The sequence below is a fragment of the Nicotiana sylvestris genome, chromosome 11 (assembly GCF_000393655.2).
Source record: "Nicotiana sylvestris chromosome 11, ASM39365v2, whole genome shotgun sequence".
Taxonomy (NCBI): domain Eukaryota; kingdom Viridiplantae; phylum Streptophyta; class Magnoliopsida; order Solanales; family Solanaceae; genus Nicotiana; species Nicotiana sylvestris.
In genome coordinates, this window is record NC_091067.1 from 136,669,936 (window position 1) to 136,688,619 (window position 18,684).

General features: G+C 40.8%; 3 protein-coding genes across 3 annotated transcripts; 2 read left to right on the forward strand and 1 right to left on the reverse strand.

Moving 5' to 3' along the window:
• Positions 1-10,172: 10,172 nt before the first annotated feature.
• On the reverse strand, positions 10,173-10,523 carry LOC138881703 (uncharacterized). Its single transcript, XM_070161952.1, has one exon. It carries the CDS (start codon positions 10,521-10,523, stop codon positions 10,173-10,175), a length of 351 nt encoding a protein of 116 aa, XP_070018053.1.
• A 3,387-nt stretch (positions 10,524-13,910) lies between these two features.
• LOC138881704 (uncharacterized) lies at positions 13,911-15,315 on the forward strand. The gene is made up of 3 exons (XM_070161953.1): positions 13,911-14,470; positions 14,572-14,863; positions 14,977-15,315. Exons 1-3 carry the CDS (start codon positions 13,911-13,913, stop codon positions 15,313-15,315), a joined length of 1,191 nt encoding a protein of 396 aa, XP_070018054.1.
• Positions 15,316-16,802: 1,487 nt separating this feature from the next.
• LOC138881705 (uncharacterized) lies at positions 16,803-17,744 on the forward strand. The gene is made up of 2 exons (XM_070161954.1): positions 16,803-17,288; positions 17,331-17,744. Exons 1-2 carry the CDS (start codon positions 16,803-16,805, stop codon positions 17,742-17,744), a joined length of 900 nt encoding a protein of 299 aa, XP_070018055.1.
• Positions 17,745-18,684: the final 940 nt, after the last annotated feature.

Consider the following 18,684-nt stretch of genomic DNA (forward strand, 5'->3'; position numbering starts at 1 on the left):
TGCGGACCGCACTGGTGATTTGACAAAAGTTGGGGTTCTCTGAAATTTACCATCGCGGCCGCATTGCATTTTGTGCTGTCCGCGGTGGTCCACTGCGGCCGCATTACATTTTGTGCGGTCCACAGTGGTCAATTGGTCAGTAACCTATGGTTTTGAGCACCGCGGACCACGGTGCCATTTTGTGCGATCCGCGGTGGGTAGATAAGCTGGGCCCCCAGGACCTTTTTCTATAAATAGGACCTGAGGCCCTATATTCAAACTTTTCGACCCCTTTACTCTCAGAACATAAAAGTTACTGTTCCTCTCTTTAATCTGCACGAAATTAACTGCTCAAGTACATTACTCAGCATTTCATCTCATCTCTGGTAATGTTAAATTCTTCTTAGTTATTTAATTTATTTATTTTCTTTGAATTTTTATTTTTCTTAGTTCTTCTTCTTTCCTTGTCCGTATTTCTTTCAATTTTGTAGCTTAGGTTAGTCAATTTTTGTTTAATGTAGGACTAGGTAGTTAATACACTGAACCAACACTTAGGGACTCATCAATAGGTGTAAAATTGGACTAAAATTGATCAAAATATGAACCCTAGGTTGGTATTGCTGCTGGGCATTCAATGCGTACCGCGGTGGATTTTGTGCGGTCCGCGATTCCCCTGTGCAGTCCGCAATGGTATTTTGTGTGGACCGCAATGACAAAGTCCTGAAAGATAATCATTTGAGGACCGCAGCCGCATTGGATTTTGTGCGGTCTGATGTGCCTTAATACGGACCGCATTGCCATTTTGTCTGGTCCGCGGTGCATAGATTCAGAGAGTGGGTAGTCTGAACCCTACCTCTATGTGGACCGAAATGGTTTTTGTGCGGTCTGTAATGGCCTTTTTGCGGTCGCACTGCATTTTGTGCGGTCCGCACTCTGTAATAAAACTGTTTGCAACTTTCTTTTTCTGCAATTTTGAAATTCAGTGTTCTTATTGATATTAACAAAGCATGAATAACTGTTGTTTGCAGATAATGGTGAGATTAGGAGGAAAAGGTGGTAAACAAACAAGAAGAGGAGAGTCCTCCCGGGGTGGGAAGCAAGCAATGATAAAATTAACCCCACAAGCCCAACAAAACATAAAAAACACAAGGAAGATTATAAAAGCTGCAAACAGGGCCATTGACCAGTCGAGGAGTGAGTATGATCCCTCCCGGGAGGAATCTTCAGATTTCGTGCCAGAATTTGTTCCTAACTGGCCGGAGAGGAACCGATTGAGAGATACACCTCCAGCATCCCCCACTGGCCAAGCCGCAATTCATATATCTTCGGAGTCGTCTAAGGGCTCAGCTGAAGGCAGTGGGGATGAGTACTCCACCTCTCCTACAGCTTCATTATCCGGAGAGGGTACAGTAGCAGAAGAAGGAGAAGAAGTAGAAGGGGGTGAACCTTAAGTTGGTGGGGTAGAGCAAACTAGGAACCCGGAGGCATGGGAGGACCGGTTCGTCAGTAAGATTGCCTACCACAAATTCAGAGAGTGGTGGCCAGAAAAGAGGTTAATACTTGAGAGAAAAATTATAACCCAGGATCTTTTGCCTTACAATCCCAATATGCTGAGGTAATTCAGAGAAAGAGCTGGATAGGACTACTTCATAGGGCAGGTGGATGACGCCAATAAGCACTTGGTGAAAGAATTTTACACCAACGTGGCACACATCAAAAAGGGTACCACAGTCACCAAAGTACGGAATCTGAAAGTGAAGTTTGATGGCAAGACCATCAATGACTATTTGGGATTCACGGAGGAGGATGAGTCCTTGTACTTGGACAAAATGAAGTTGGGTGAAGAAGCTCGTTCGTGGTTGGCGGAGTACTTGGCAATCCCAGGTACCACCCCCGAGTGGTTGACTATGGGGGTGAAGATATTGAGGAGGATATTGAACTTCGAGGTGAAGGGGTGGGAGATATTTGTGTGCAACAGGCTAGATCATACCACCCATGACAACTCACTCCCAATTCACCGGGCGATCTTAGTGGCATCCATCATGGCGGGGTACCCGATCAATGTCAGGAATGTGATGTCTCGGGTCATTACACGGGTAGTGAATGAGGGTGATAGGTCTTACCCATCCCCAACTTCCTAACCATGTACCTGAAGGACCAAAATGTGGAGAAGCGCATATTTGACGTAAAAGTGAAGGCAAAGGCACCTTTCTCGTGGTATAGCCTACAGGGTGATGACAACCCTAAGAGCAAGCACTTCAAGGGAAAATCCACTACTTCAACTGGCCAGTCTGAAGAGCCAGTAGTGGTAGTGACTACTCCGCAGCCTCCCTCCACTTCAGCAAACATGGCCCCAGGCCCATCCACTTCAGCAGATCCAGAGATACCCTCCACCACTTCCTATCCATTGACTGCCCACCGTTTGAGTCAGGCCCTCGCCAGCATCAACAATTGGATGCAAATAGCTACTTCTAAGCTGCCTGTATTATCTACTATTATGGCAGCTCAGTCAAAACCTCCTCCTCCATAAGTCGCACAGTCCATTGAGGACACTTACATGGATCTTCTGGACAACCAGAAGAAGATCCTTGAGAACTAGAAATTGCTCACGAACGCTATTGACTCACACGGAAAGGCTCTCAAGGAGATTGATAGGGATTCAAAGAAGTTGAGGAAGACTCGGGCTTCCAAAGAGTCAGTGAAGGAGTTACCGGTCGAGGTTGAGAGATTGAAGGTGGATCATCTACCTTTAGATTTGCTATTGCATGACCCAGCACCAACAGCCCAGACCCAACCAGAGCAGGAGTCTCAGAGGCCTTCCAAGAGGAAGAGGGTGATCCCCCGGTCTGATGATGCAGTTATCCAGTTGGCAGACCCGTCGGAAACTTCCTCTAGTCAGCCTCAGGATGTAGCCTAGGAGCCAGTCCAGGTGCAAGACTAGGTCCCAGCAGAGCCACAGACCATAGGGAGCTAGTCACAGGCTCCCGAGCATACAAGGGACCCAGGGACCACAGAGGATCCCATGTAGACGGACGGCCCATAGGGAGTTTCTTTTTCCTCTTTCCTCTTTTTTTGTGTTTATTTTGCTTAGTTGGCATTGAGGACAGTGCCAACTTTTATTTGAGGGGCTACGCCCTATTTGGATTTGGATGATTATATATACATATATATATATATATATATATATATATATATATATATATATATATATATATATATATGACAGATTTTATGATTTCGTTCTTTCCTTTTTATCTTTGGTATGTATATAATTTCAGCATTTCATTACATTTTTCGTACTTTTACCTTGGGTCTGTATATAAAAGTTATGTTTCATTGTATATATTCATCTCCCCTATTGTATATTCGATTAAATCTCATCTTGTACATATTCATTCTACTTTCCGCATTTTTCCTTTTCTTAGCTTCTTATTTTATACTCATAGCTTCTTGTTTTGAGTTTTTGCAATAAGCCTTTGGTTTTCTTAATACCATGGTTCTTTCCAAAGGTGGAATTTGTGTGAACTGGGTGGATCTTCCCAATGATGGATGCCATGACAACCTTCTTAAGGGTTTGAGTCTGTTTTTTCTTTTGCTTTTAGTAGTTAGTTGGTAAGGGTGCCTCAAGCAATGCTTCACTTGGGCCTAGCACATTTGCCTTTGATCTTATGGTCAAAAACAAATCGTTGTGCATAGGATGGTGAAAGTAGTGACCTTGAGACTCTTGTGTTGGCCGATAAACATCAATTGGTTTTTCGGGACCATTGTGTGCTCAAACCTTATCTAAGGTTGTTGTGGGCCCCGAACTCTGTGTCTTTAGCGATCCCATAGATTATGTGGTAAGAAATGCATTGCAAGTCCAAGTCCTGAGCCAGTGGTCTAGAACTTGCCCTGAATATTTGTCTAGGCGAAATCCTAAGTGTAATTTGACTTGAGACATGATTATAGGCTCTCCTTGATCCAAATGATACCTTGAACACTTTCATGGCCTACCAATGATAAAATCCCTAGTCAACCCTTTTGAGCCTTAGACTTTTTTTTTTCTTCAAGAACCATGATACAGGGCCTTTATCCCTTCTAAAGATACCCTCTCTTAGCACCTGATCTTTCCTTAGCACATGGAAAAAGTATAAGTTTTGGGGGGAGAGACGAGGATTGCAACAAAGTGGTCAAAATGTACAAAATGAAGAAAAGGAAAGGCAATGAAAAAGAAAGAAAAGCAAAAAGATAAAAAGAATGTTCAATGTAGAAATGAATAAAGGGATTCAATAAAAGCAAAGAATAAAAGGTGTGGAAAGTTGAGAAAGGAGAAAAGGTTTGAAATGAACAAGAAAGAGTGATAGTGTGTCTCTCTAACCCTTTAGAAAGAAGTAAAATGCCTTAAAAAGTCAAGTGAATGCGTGCCAAAATGAAGCAAAAGAAGTGCTAAAGGGAAGAATGGAACCTACTTAGACCAAACATTTCCTACCCTGACCAATAATCTTCACTATGCCTCTACAAAAGCCCTATATGATCTTGAGTTGAATGAAACTTTCATTAGCGGTGACTTACATAAGGGGCAAGCATATGGTACTTAGAGCTGGACTTGTGAATTTTCCTTGAGAGAGATGAGTGTATTTCCATTAACTTCGTTTTGAGTGCCACTATCCTAAAGGTGAGGTTTGCTTAGGGAGAGTTGAGGATGTGTGAGTTTGGGTTTCACAACGACCAAAGTAATAGAAAGAGCTTTGTTGACGTGTTGAGTCAACTTTTGATGCTCTTGTGTCGCACTAAACCCATGGTGTTTAAAAGAGTGAATGATGTTAATGATTTATTTGAATTGAGGGCAATTGTTAGTCCCAATTGATGCTAGATGAGGTCACTTTAGGTCGGATGAATTTTCTTGGATTGACTCTCAAAGTGTGGGTCTTATTTTGTTTGCTTGAGGACAATCAAAAACTTAAGTTTGGGGGAGTTGATAATTAGGGATTATGATGCATTTTACACTCCTTCTTGCTTAAGTTTTGATTAGAAATGTGTACAAAATAGTCCCAAAGGCTCACTAGTTGTACTTGATTGCAGGATTGATCAACAAGGTGATAGGTGTCAAAAACCAACTCAAAAAGGAGTGAAACTTGCACAAGTATCAAGACCAAGACCAAGACCAATCTCAGTCAAACAGGGCTAGTGCGGCCGCACACCATTTTTGTGCGGTCCGCAAAGATGAAGATCAGAGAGTATGCTTCATAGCCAGCCAGCCAATGCGGTTGCAAAGGATTTTGTGCGGACCACATTGATGTCATTGCGGCCGCACTCAATTTCATACGGTCTGCAGAGCTCAAGTTCAGAGAGGTGACATTTTGGAGGAGCCTGGCCAATGCAGACCACTGTCCATTTTATGCGGACCGCAATAGGAGCCACCGCGATCACGGTGCATTTTGTGTGGTCCGCAGTGGCCAACTTCAGAGAGCAGAATAGTCAAGCCAAGAGCCTTAGTGCGGCCGCACTCGATTTTGTGCGGTCCGCACTAGACCCGCCGGGGTATTTTTGTCCAGAATTTTTAGCCTAATATAAATAGTTTCTTTTCCTATTTTTAGGTCATCAAATAGATTTTGGGACAGAGTTGCGCTCATGAACTTCTCTCTTTTACCATTTTGAGTAATTTTAGCTTAGTTCAACATTGAATCTTCAAGTTTTAACTAGTAATTAATTATTATGGGCTTTTCTTCATCTATTTCTTTGTTTTCTTATATAATTATGAGTAGCTAAACCCATCAGCTAGGGTTGTGGCTCAAACCTAGTATGGGTAATTTATGGGTATTGTGTTTTGATGCTTGATTGTCTATGGGTGTTTGATATTTGGACTAATTTAGGGTTTTAATGTTGAATTAGTTGTTGCAAATACTAGTTTATGCCTAGTAGACTTTGGCTCTACTTGAGAAAGAGAGCTTAAATCCATGAAATTGGTCCAATAAGGAATTGGGGCGTATTCAAGATATTGATAGCCCCAATTAAAGGGTTAAACCTAGAGATAGTAATACCTCACTTGAACCTCAATTGTTTGCACAAATTTGCATACCCAATTGGTCTTGAAAAAGTCAATTCGGGCAAAATCACTCGAATTACCAAGTGGTATAGAGTGAGTAGAATCACAATGGTTATATCATACTCCCCAAATGTGACAATTTAGCCTTGGACTCAAGAATCCGTCAATTAACCACCTAGGAGAAAGTCACTACCATATTGCCTTTTATCTATTTGATCAACTCTCAATAGTTTAATCTTAGCTTTACTTAGCCTAATTTAGCATTGTAGTAGTATAAAATTAGAAGTAAAACCAAAATAAACAATGTTTAGAAGTGCAATTAGGAACAATTGCACAACTCCCATTTAGATAGAAACTCAACTCCAATATCTAGCTCCATGTGGAAATTGATCTTGAAATTCTCGGGCAAAAGCTGTTTCGGCCTCTTTGCTACTTCATAGTAGTACAAGGTTGGACTCGATCACTGGACAATAAGCCTTTGGTTTTCTTAATGCCACGGTTTTTTCCATAGGTAGTTTTTGTGTGTACCGGGTGACTCTTCCCAACAATGGATGGCTTGACAACCTTCTTAAGGGATTGAGTCCATTTTAGGTGTTTAGGTAAGAATAGTAGTAATAATGAATAAAAAGACCTAATTGAGTCAGACTCGAAGAGTCAAACATGCTTCACTTGGTACCAACACACTTAACTACGTGCGTATGATTAAAAACAAGCTTTTTGGAAAGAAATAACTCTAGTAAGTGATTCTGACTCTTGTGTTGACTTAAGAAATCTTCGAGCGGTTTAGTCAAACCATAGTGATTTTCAATCTTGAATATGGTCATTGTAGGTCCTCCACTCTATCCTCTTTAACAATCCTGATGTGTGAGAGGTGAGATGTTTTTGTTGCAAGTCCAAGTACCTGTGCGAACGGCTTAGAACTTGCCTCGAATCTGCTTTGAGGCAAAATTTTAAGTTTGCTTGGCTTGAGAAGTGATTGTAGGCTCTACTTGACCCACTTGAAATTTTCCATGTCCTACCAGTGTTGATATCCCTAGTCAACCCATTTGAGCCTAAAAACCTTTCTCATTTGATAACTATGTTACAAGCCTTTACCCATTTTGTTGTGACCCTCTCTTGGAATCTGAGCTTTCCTTAACACTCTTGAGAAACAATTGGCTAAAAATATAAGTTTGGGGGAGAGACGAGGAGTTTTAAAGAGGTATCAAGGCACAAAAAGAGAAAAGAAATGAAGATAAGGAAAGGCAAGAAAAAGAAAGAAAGAACAAAAAGAAAAATTCTAAAAGAAAGTGAATAAGTTGAAGAGTTGAAGATGTTCAAAGAAAAGTAATGATGCAAAGAATGGAGAAATAAAAGAAGGAAAAAATAAATATCATGACCAAGAAAGAGTGATGTTAAGTCTCTTTATTTCACATAAGGAAAAGAAAATGCCTTAAAAAGTTGGCAAAACATGAGCCGATAAGAGAAAATAAAGTGTTTAATGAAAGATGAACCCATTCTATCGTAACATATCCTACCTTAGTCCAAAAGCCTTCATTGCACTCTGAAAAAGCCCTACGTGATTTCAAGCCGAGTGAGCTTACATTAGCGGTGATCTACATGAAGGCAAGGATATGGTACTTAGAACCGTTATTGCGACATTCTTTTGAGAGAGATGAGCGAACCTTTCACAAATCTTTGAATTGAGTGCTACATTCTTAAGTGAGATATGCTAACAGAGAGTAGAGGAGGAAGAAGAGTTTGGGACCCACAATGACTGACATGAAATAGTGATCTTCTCTTGATGCTCAAGTGTCACATTAGAACTATTTGTGCTTAACCGTTCAACCCGTTGCCTTGTTGATAATTCATAAGCGTTGTGGGCAATTGTTGGTCCCAATTGATGTGTGATTGATGCATCTTTGATTAGCTGGAATAGCTCTTAACTTGTGAAGGTGGGAATTACCTTAATTGCTTGAGGACAAGCAAAAGATTAAATTTGGGGGAATTTATAAGTGGGGATTTTGACTACTTATTAGCCTTTTAGCTTTTGTTTCAATCCAAAAGTGTTTAATTGTGTTCCCAAAAACTGATAAAATATGCTTAATTGCAAGAATATTGGAAAATGATCCCCCAAGATGAAATCCAACTCAAGAAGGAGTAATTTAAACTCAAGGACAAAAACAGGCATAAAAGCTCAAAGTGTGGACCGCAGATTATCATCTGCGGCCGCAGATTGTGAAGAAACTCATAGCAGAGACATGTGCAATGTGCAGCCGCAGAAATTGGGAAAGAGGAAAAGTTTAGAGAACCTACATCTCAAGTTCAATAGAAGTGCAGACCGCACAATTATTGTGCAGCCGCAGAAGAACAGTTATGCGGCCGGAGTCACATTTGTGTGGTCCACAGAAGAGTAATGTGTGGCCTCGCACATAGAAATGTGCAGACCACAGAAAGAGAGAAGTGCGGCCGCAAGTTCAGAATTATGCAGCCGCAAGTTTCCAATCCTGTCAGGCTGAAGCAAAGTGCGGACTGCACATGGAATTGTGCTGCCACAGAACCTCCGAAAGGGCATTTGTTTTCCAAAAATTCGAGCTCTGTATAAATAGAAGAGTTTCATTTTTTTAGGTCAAGTTTTGACATCAGCAACCATAGTAGACGGTTTTCTTTACTCTCTTTAGTAGTTTTTGCTATTTTGAGCTTTTTGAATATAGATTTCATCATTTTAATTATCATTTCTTCTTCTATTTCTTTTATCTTAAGCATGAGTAGCTAGATTTTTACTAGGGTTGTGACCCAACCCTAGATTGTAATCTTAATGGGTGTTTGATTTATTGTTTGTTTGTGGTTGTGTGTTTATTATTTAGCCTTGTTCTTGCTTTTAATTTTAGAATCAATGGTTGAAAATATTAGTTCATGCCTATTTGACCAGGCCTCTACTTGAGAAAGAGAGACTTAGTCTAGGAAAACTTGGCTAACAAGAAATTGGGTGAATCAAGAGATTGATAGTCTCAATTAAAGGGTTGTACCTAGAGATAGTAAAATCTGACTTAAGCTTTGTACCAACCGTTTTGTTCAATACCCATTTGGACTTGAGAAAGCCAAAGTGGGCAAAATCACTCTCTGACCAAGAGGTATTGAGTGGGTACTCAAGTGTTGATAGCTGTAATAAACCTCGACTAATAAAAAAAGCTTTAAAAGTTTACAATCCGTTAGGTAAATACCTAGGTGAAGGTCATAGCCCTATGCCTTTTATATCATTTGAAAAACAACAACAAAAATAATTTGTTTGTTTCAATTCTTAATCTTGAAATCTTAGATTAAAATAGACATAGAACAAACACCAATTTGTGAAAGTGTGAATTGAGATAGTTCATACTCATACACTACAATCTATACTCCTAAATCCTGCGTATGGCTCCATATGGAATTCGACCCCGACTCCTTGTTGGATATTACTATTGCAATCGACTGTTTCATAACCTTGAATTGATGTGTGAACTTGGACGAGATCAATGAGAAACACTTACCTCAAATTCTTCATCAGATTCTCCAATGGCCATAAGTGCTTGTTCATCATCATCGTCACCATCTGAGATTTCATCTGAGCTATATCCCTAAGCAGTGACCATAGCCTTTGTTGACCCTTTGCTGTTGCTTTTCTTGGGTTGAACATGTTCCTTCTTCCTGTTCCTGTTCCTTCGTTCAGCTCTTTCCTTCTTCCACTCATTTTCCCACAGAGGATAGTTCTTGATGTGATGATCAGTCTTTCCACACTTGAAGCAGCCATCATTGGTTTGTTTCTCAGGAGCTTTTAATTTGTTGTAGCTACCATTTCTTGAAGAACCCTTTCCTCTCCTTAGGTACTTCTTGAAGTCTTTGTGATCATGGCTATTTCATCATCTTCCAGATCAGAACCTTTAATGATTCTGAGAGCCAAACTCTTTTCCTTCTTAGGTACATCCATCTTCATGGTATATCTTCTAAGTTCATAGGTAGTAATATTTCCAATCAATTTATCTAGTGGGAGAGTGACAATATTCTTTAATTCTGGGATGGCATTGATTTTGCTCTCTGAAGTGATAGGCAAAACTCTAGTAAATATCTTTTCAATCCTTTCTTCTTCAGGAATAATACTTCCAAGAGATTCCAGCACATTTGTCAGTGTAGTGAACCTAGTGTACATTTATTAAATGGTATCTCCTTCTTTCATATAAAAACTCTCATATTGAGAGTACAATAGAGTTCCTCTGGATATCTTCACCTGAGGTGTTACTTCATGAGCCACTTGCAGTGTGTCCCATATTTGCTTAGCAGTGGTACAGCCTTGGATTCCGTTGTACTCATCTGGACCAAGTCCACAAACAAGCCATTTCTTGGATATAGCATTCTTCTCCCACTTTCTCAAGTCCTCAACAGTGCAGTCAACTCTTGTCTTTGCTACATCTACTCCCTCAGCATTTTTATTCAAGGTAGCCAATGGACCATCGGTGACAATGTCCCATAGCTTATAGTCTTCTCCTATAATGTGATCTCTCATCCTATTTTCCCACCCAGAGTAGTACTGGGCATTAAAGAATGATGGCCTAGCCGTGGATTGTCCTTCCTAGTTTCCAGGTGGTGCACTGATAGTAGCCTATATTATGTGATGTAGATGCTATTTATGCTCTAAACTAACCATACTTTATTGATGTTCTAAGTGCTAAATGATAACAAAATGCTCTAATTGAGTTTTTTATGCTTTGTAGGAGCTACTCCGAGTTAGGAGGGGTATATAGAGTGTTTTGGGGTCAAATATGTAGATACAAGACCAATCGAGAAGATCTCGGATGAAAACGAGCAAGAAAAGGCGAAAATAATTGGGCAACAGTCCATCGCGACTGCAGTAGGGTCGCGGCTGGAACGCGGTGAAGAAAGGCAAAAAACAGAAAGTCAAAAATGACCGCAGTCGGACCGTGGTCGATCTAGAAAAGGCCAAGAAAGTTTAAGGGCTAAAGTATAAAGCGTGAAAAACTTGTGCTAACCCTATATAAACTCAACAAACTCGCCTAAGTGAAGGTTAAGCTTGTTTTTAGACTCAATTTGGAGGCAAGAACAAGTGTGAGAAGATCAAGACACCATTAGAGTTTTTCATTCCTCTTCTTGTTATCATTATTTTGTGAATTATGAATTATTTAATGGTTTTCTCTTGTTTTACCATGAGTAACTAAACATTAATCTAGGGTTTTGATGGAACCTCTTGGAGGATGAATTTCTGATATGTTAATATAGATTTGCCTTAATAATTTCTCTATTTGTTCAACTATATTGTGATTGTTGTTGATTGAAGGGCCCTCAATTGGCTGTGCCTATTTAGTATGCATTACTCGGGAGAGAGTGTATATTTAGGTAGTTGTTGAACAATACCACTCCTAACATATATGAGGGATCAATACAAAGGGTTTAAAGGTAGGATTAGGGATAACGAAACTTGGGTGCGATCTAAGTGAGATGTAACTAAGGCCAGCTAGCATAATTCGGGAGAATATGTCTAGTATATTGTTGCAGTTACGCGGGATAGAGTTACAACAGTCATAGTGCTCATGATCGATAGGGAACACTTAGGCAAATTTGTAACAAACATAACGGAAAAGATTCCGACAAGAGGGGAAATCATAACCTTAGACCATTCTCATTCTTGCATACAATCAGTCTATAGCTAGTCTTAATTTACTGCATTTTTATTACATAATATTTAGTTAATAAACACCCAAATTGTCAATCAAATATCTCTGAAGATTGAATACGTAAACTCTGTGAGTCTAATAGCTATAATTGATAGGTTAATTCCCTGTAGGATTCGACTTCGGACTTGTTAACTGGAATATATTTGCAGCGACCACCTTGTCCTTTTTATAAGTCATAGTTGGGCATGATCAAATTTTGGCGTCGTTGCCGGGGAATTAATGATGTTATTGATTGCAGTTAAAAAGAAGTGCCGAAATTCTTAGTGTAGTCAATTTTCGTCAATTTACACTGATAATTGAAATTCTAACATTTGTAGTCATGGTTGTCATAGGTGCATTCCTAGAAACTCCTCCAGAACTAGAGAATTGTTCGAAGAATTATCAGATCCTGAGAAGGTGTTGAAGGCATTGAACCGTGCAAACAGGAAAGGCAAACAACAACAAAACTCAACCGAAAGAACTAAATCAGACATTGAAGACGATAATCTAAACAACAGGGACAATGTGAATGACCCAAACAACAGAAACAATGCAAATGACCCAAATGATCATGGTGGGGCACCTCTTGTGCCAGAAGCAGCACTATATGACTGGGCACAACCCACGACTGACAACTTAGCAACTGCTATTGTAGTCCCTCAGATACAAGCAGACTCATTCCAGACCACCAATAACATGTTACATCTATTGCAAAACAAGGGACTATTTTATGGGTCCTACATTGAAGATCCTCAGAACTTCCTCTTAATCTGTGCCACGCAGAGACAGCAGAATGTCACACCGGAAGCAATAAATTTGTTGTTGTTTCCATTCTCAGTGACATGAGCAGCCCAGGCTTGGATTAATTCACTCTCTATCAACTCCATCACTACTTGGGAGGAATTAGTCAAGCAATATTTGAGCAAATTTCACCCACCAAACAAAACTGCTCAACAAATTGATGAGATATTGAGCTTCAAACAGAGACCCACCGAGACACTGCATGAAATGTGGGAGAGATTCAAGGGTCTCCTGGTTACATGTCCACATCATGCTATTCTGGAGTAGATGTTGGGGTATATATTTTACATGGGTTTAGCAGATACTTTGAAGGCTAATGTTGATGCTTCAGCGGGTGGAGCATTTTTTAGCAAGACATTCAAAGAGAGCAAGATCCTGCTTGAGAAGATGGCACAAAACTCAGGGTGGACAACAAGGAACGCTCCATTCACTCCTGTGGTTCACTTAGTGGCTCTAGACCCAGCTAACTCCATAGCTAAAAATATGGCTACTTTGATGACACAAATGAGCATCCTCACCAAAAAGGTGGAAGAATCAGGCCAGAAGCAGCAGGTACACATAGTTGATGCAACTAATGGGGATCTATGGACATCATGCATTAATAAGCCATATATCTGCTCATGTAGTGCTGAAGGTGATAATCAACAATATTAGGAGAGCAAGAATTATGTGGCTAATTATGGGGGACCGAGACCAGGTGGTCAGAATTGGGGTCAGCAAAATCAACAATACAGACCAGCTCTGCAATAGTACAATAACAACAATAATCATGGGGCTATGTGACCACAGGGGGAAATGGTGCCTTACCAAAGGCAACAAGGGTACAACCAGCAAAATCAGCAACAGGCTTATCAATAACCTCCACAACAATAGATTATGAGACATGAAGATGGGTTTGCTAACTTAAAGGTATGATGCAACAAGTGATTGGGTCCACTGGAAAGCTAGCTGATAGAGTAGACTCACATGAGTCAGCAATCAAAAATATTGAGATCTAGTTAGGACATATTTCCATGGCCCTAAATAATCATCATCATGGGATGTTACATGCTACCACCCAAATCAATCCAAAAGAGCAGGGCCTGAAGCAGCTGATGGAAGTGAGTCTCCGAAATGGTAGGGACTTAGATCAGGAGCAAGAAATTTCTCATGAAAATAGGCCGATTGAGACACGGGTGCCAGTACCCATTGAGATAGAAGATTCAGCAGGTTTAACTGAGGTGACGGTACAGAATGCGCAAGAAAACACCAACAAGGAAGAGGTGGTTGAAAACGAGACTGAAGCTGCATCGGAACCAACAATAAAAGCAGTGCCTAAACTAGAGAAAAGCCAAATTATAGGGAAGAAGTGACCTCCAGCACCATTCCCATAGAGATTGGCTAAGTATCAAAAAGATGAACAGTACAAGAAATTCTTGGAGATGTTGAAGCAGATTCAGGTAAACATTCCATTGATTGATGCTTTAAAGGAAATGCCTGGGTATGCAAAGATGATGAAGGACTTGATTTCCCGTAAGTTTGACTTCCAAGACTTGGCCACGATTACACTGACACATACCTGCAGTGCTTTTGTGACGAGACCCATAGCTGAGAAGTTGCCTGAGCCAGGGAGTTTCACAATCCCTTGCACAATGGGCAACTTTGCATTTGCTAAGGCACTGTGTGATCTGGGTGCAAGCATAAACCTTATGCCCCTAGCTATCTACAAAAGGCTAGGCATTAGAAGAGCTAGACCCACGTCTATGCTACTACAGCTGGTTGACCGAACTGTGAAAAGGTCCTTCGGGATTCAAGATGATGTATTGGTGCAGGTTGGGAAGTTTGTGTTTCCAGCAAATTTTGTCATCCATGACTGTCGGATTGATGAGGAAATTCCCATAATTTTGGGAAGACCATTCTTGGACACTGGGAGAGCTCTAATTGATTATGAAACTAGAGAGCTCAAAATGATATTGAATGATGAAGAGATAACATTCAACGTGTAGAAATCTATGTGCAGACCCAGTGAATTTTCCAATTTCTCTCTAATAGATGTGGTGGATGTAGTGTTAGAAGAGGACGATGCAGTATTGAACCTTAAAGACCCTCTAGCAACTTGACTCTGAACTTAGACGAAGCTAATTGTGAAGACTTGGCAGAGTGGGTACTTGCTCTTGAAGGCCAAGATTTTTGGAAAAGGGAGTTGGAATATGAGCCTTTGCTCTTGGAGGAAAGAAAAACTCCTCCAGCTAAGCCATCAATAGAAGAGCCACCAAAGCTGGAACTGAAGCCATTGCCATCCCATCTTAGGTATGCATTCTTAGGACCTGACTCAACTCTACCTGTTATTATCTCATCCAGTTTGTTAGATGTGCAAGCAGAACAGCTTTTGCAGGTACTAACCAAGTGCAAGACTGCAATTGGGTGGACCATTGCAGACATTAAGGGGATCAGCCCGGCCTTCTGTATGCATAAGATTCTGCTAGAAAATAGGCATAAACCTTCTAGAGAACATCAATGAAGGCTAAACGCCAACATAAAAGAAGTGGTGAAAACGAAGTGATTAAATGGATAGATGCGGGAATCATATTCCCCATCTCTTACAGCAACTGTGTTAGCCCAGTGCAGTGTGTACCGAAAAAGGGAGAGATGACGGTACTGAAAAATGAGAAGAATGAGTTGATCTCTACACAAACAGTCACAGGATGGCGAAACTGTATGGACTACAGGAAGTTGAACTTGGCCACCAGGAAAGAGCACTTCCTACTGCCATTCATTGATCAGATGCTAGATAGATTGGCAAGGAGATCTCACTTTTGCTTCCTGGATGGGTACTCATGGTATTAATCAGATTTCCAATGCCCCGGAGGATAGAGAGAAAACATCGTTCACTTGCCCTTATGGAATCTATGCTTTTCGGAGAATGTCGTTTGGCCTATGCAATGCACCCGCCATATTCTAGAGGTGCATGATGTCCATCTTCACATATATGGTAGAGGAGATAATCTTCTCAGAGGTGGGGAATTACATTCGATGATTGCCTTGTGAACTTGAGGCGAGTTTTGAAAAGGTGTATAGAGACTAATCTGGTACTAAATTGGGAAAAGTGTCATTTCATGGTACAGGAAGGTATAGTCTTGGGGAACCTAGTGTCAAGTAAAGGTATTGAGGTGGATCGTACAAAAGTTGATGTCATAGAGACTAATCTGATACTAAATTGGGAAAAGTGCCATTTCATAGTATAGGAAGGTATAGTCTTGGGGAACCTAGTGTCAAGTAAAGGTATTGAGGTGGATCGTGCAAAAGTTTATGTGATACAAAAGCTTCCACCACTCACCTCAGTCAAAGCAATCAGAAGTTTTCTTGGGCATGCCGGTTTCTATAGGACATTTATAAAAGACTTTTCCAAAATTGCTAACCCCTTGTTTAAATTTCTTGAAAAAGATCACCCTTTTGTGTTTGCTGACGACTGCAGGGTAGCTTTTGAGGAATTAAAGAAGAGACTAGTGTCAACACCTATCATAGTTTCCCCAACTGGGAGCAACCGTTTGAGTTGATGTGTGATGCTAGTGACTACGCTGTGGGGGCAGTGCTTGGGTAACGAAAAGATAAAATCATGCATCCAATATACTACGCAAGTAGGACGTTGAGTAGAGCCCAGCTAAATTACACTGTGACCGAAAAGAAGATGATGGCAGTGGTGTTCGCATTTGACAAATTCAGGTCTTACATGATATGCTCAAAGGTAATTGTTTATACTGACCATGCTGCTCTCAAGTACTTAATTGAAAAAAAGGAGTCAAAACCGCGCCTGATTCGATGGGTGCTATTGCTGCAAAATTTGATTTGGAGATCCATGACCGAAAGGGAATGGAGAACCAAGTAGCTGACCATTTATCCAGACTGGAAGGAGCTTAAAAAAGGTTGAGCTAGAAGAGATTCTGGAAACTTTTCCAGATGAATAACTACTAACAATGAGTCTTGAGGAAGTGCTATGGTATGCAAATATTGCAAACTACCTGGCAAGTGGTATTGTTCCTTATGACCTTTCTTCTGTTCAAAAGAAAAACTTCTTTCGTGATTGTTGTATGTATTATTGGGATGAGCCTTATCTATTCAAGATTTGTATTGATATCGGAGATGTATCCCCGAGATAGACCAGTCTTCTATTTTGTAGGCTTGTCATCCGTCACCATATGGTGGGCACTTCGAGGGAGTGAGGACAGCTCCGAAAGTCTTGGAGTCAAGATTCTATTGGCCAACACTGTTCAAAGATGCGCATCTATGGATAAAGGGTTGTGATGAATGCCAACGAACGGGGACATGAGATACACATGAACCCAATTCAGGAAGTAGAAGTGTATGATGTAAGGGTGATCGAATTCATGGGACCATTCGTCAGCTCATATGGAAACAAGTACATACTAGTCGATTTGGATTATGTATCCAAATGGGTGGAATCTGCAGCACTCCCTACAAATGATGCAAAGGGGATAATTGGTTTTCTGAGGAAGAACATTTTCACCCGATTTGCCACCCCAAGGGCAATAATCAGTAATGGAGGCACTCACTTTTGCAATCGAGCCTTTACTAAGTTGTTGGAGAAGTATGATGTACGCTACAAGGTGGCCACCCCATATAATCCACAAACAAGTGGTCAAGTAGAAGTCTCAAATAGAGAAATAAAGAGTGTGCTAACAAACACTGTGAATGCAACTAGAATAGATTTGGCAAGGAAGTTAGGCGATGCACTGTGGGCATATCGAACCGCTTTCAAAACTCCAATTGGCATGTTGTCATACAAATTAGTGTTTGGGAAGGCATGTCATTTTCCTGTAGAGTTAGAACATAAATTTTGGTAGGCGTTGAGACAGTTGAATCTCGATAGTGAAGCAGCTGGAACAAGCAAAGTAACAGAATTGCATGAGCTGGATGAGTTCAGATATCACGCTTTTGAGAGCACAAGATTATACAAGGAGAGAATGAAGATGATACATGACAGGAATATTATTGAGCAGATTTTTAAACATGGAGATATGGTATTGCTATACAATTTGCGTCTGAGGTTGTTTCCAGGCAAATTGAAATCACGATGGTCAGGCCCTTTTCGTGTGGTTGAAGTTCACCCCATGGGAAAAGTAGAGATTGCTGCGAGTAATGCCTCTCGCAAATTTAGAGTCAATGGGCATAGACTGAAACATTGTGTGGGCATGGAGGAAGCAAAGAAAGTGTCAGTGACCTATTTAATCGAGCCTCCAAAGTTGAGCGTACCTTAATTGCGCTTATCTACATCGTGCCGCGACGTCAAATCAGGCGCTTCATGGGAGGCAACCTATTGACTTGCTGTATTTGTCATGCCGCGACATTAAATCAGGCACTGCGTGGGAGGCAACCCATATTTTCTTTTGTTTCTCTTTTTGTTTTGATGTTGTACTTGATGTGTATGATACTAACCCTTTTATTAGTGTACATGGCAAGATTGGTGCATATTGGGAGAAGTCGGGGTCAAGAACCAACTCCGGAAAGGTAAAAAAATTTGGAAACCCGTGATTCCGAGGGCACTGCATTTTAGACATATTCTATTTCTGGGCCACTGTGACCGCGGTGGGACCGCGGCCTGGGCGCGGTGAATCACGACTATTCTATTTTGTTTTTCTTTTTTCACTGCGACCGCGATCGGGATGCAGGCAGGGCACGGTGAATGGTGACTATTCTGCCCGCCCAGGTAAGTTCTAATTAATTTTGTTATTTTATTTTATTTTTTCTCTTTCTTCTTTTTCTCTTCTAAACCTAACCCCCCACTCCCCACCCAACTTCCCCCACTTCTCATTCTTACTCTAAATCCCTAACCCCATGCCCATTCTTCGTCTTCTTCCCATATCTCACAAACCCATTTCTCTCCCACACATACATGCACACACACACACTTCCGACTTCCTCCTCCCCAACCTTCATTACACTCCAACTCTACGGGAACCAGGTATGTCATGATTTCCTTCTCTTCTTCTCTCCTTCTCTTTTACAATTTTAATGTTTGAGTTGTTATAGTATCTATAGTTAAATTTTTGGTTTTCTTTTCTTCTTTTTAGTGGGTAATGTGTAGAATATAGTAGAGAAGGGCATGGTGTTGTTGTGTGAAGTTAATTGTGGTGGGGTGGAGTTGTGAAGTGATTGTGGTTGATTTAGGGGGAGAGTTTGTAGTTCCATGGGATAAGT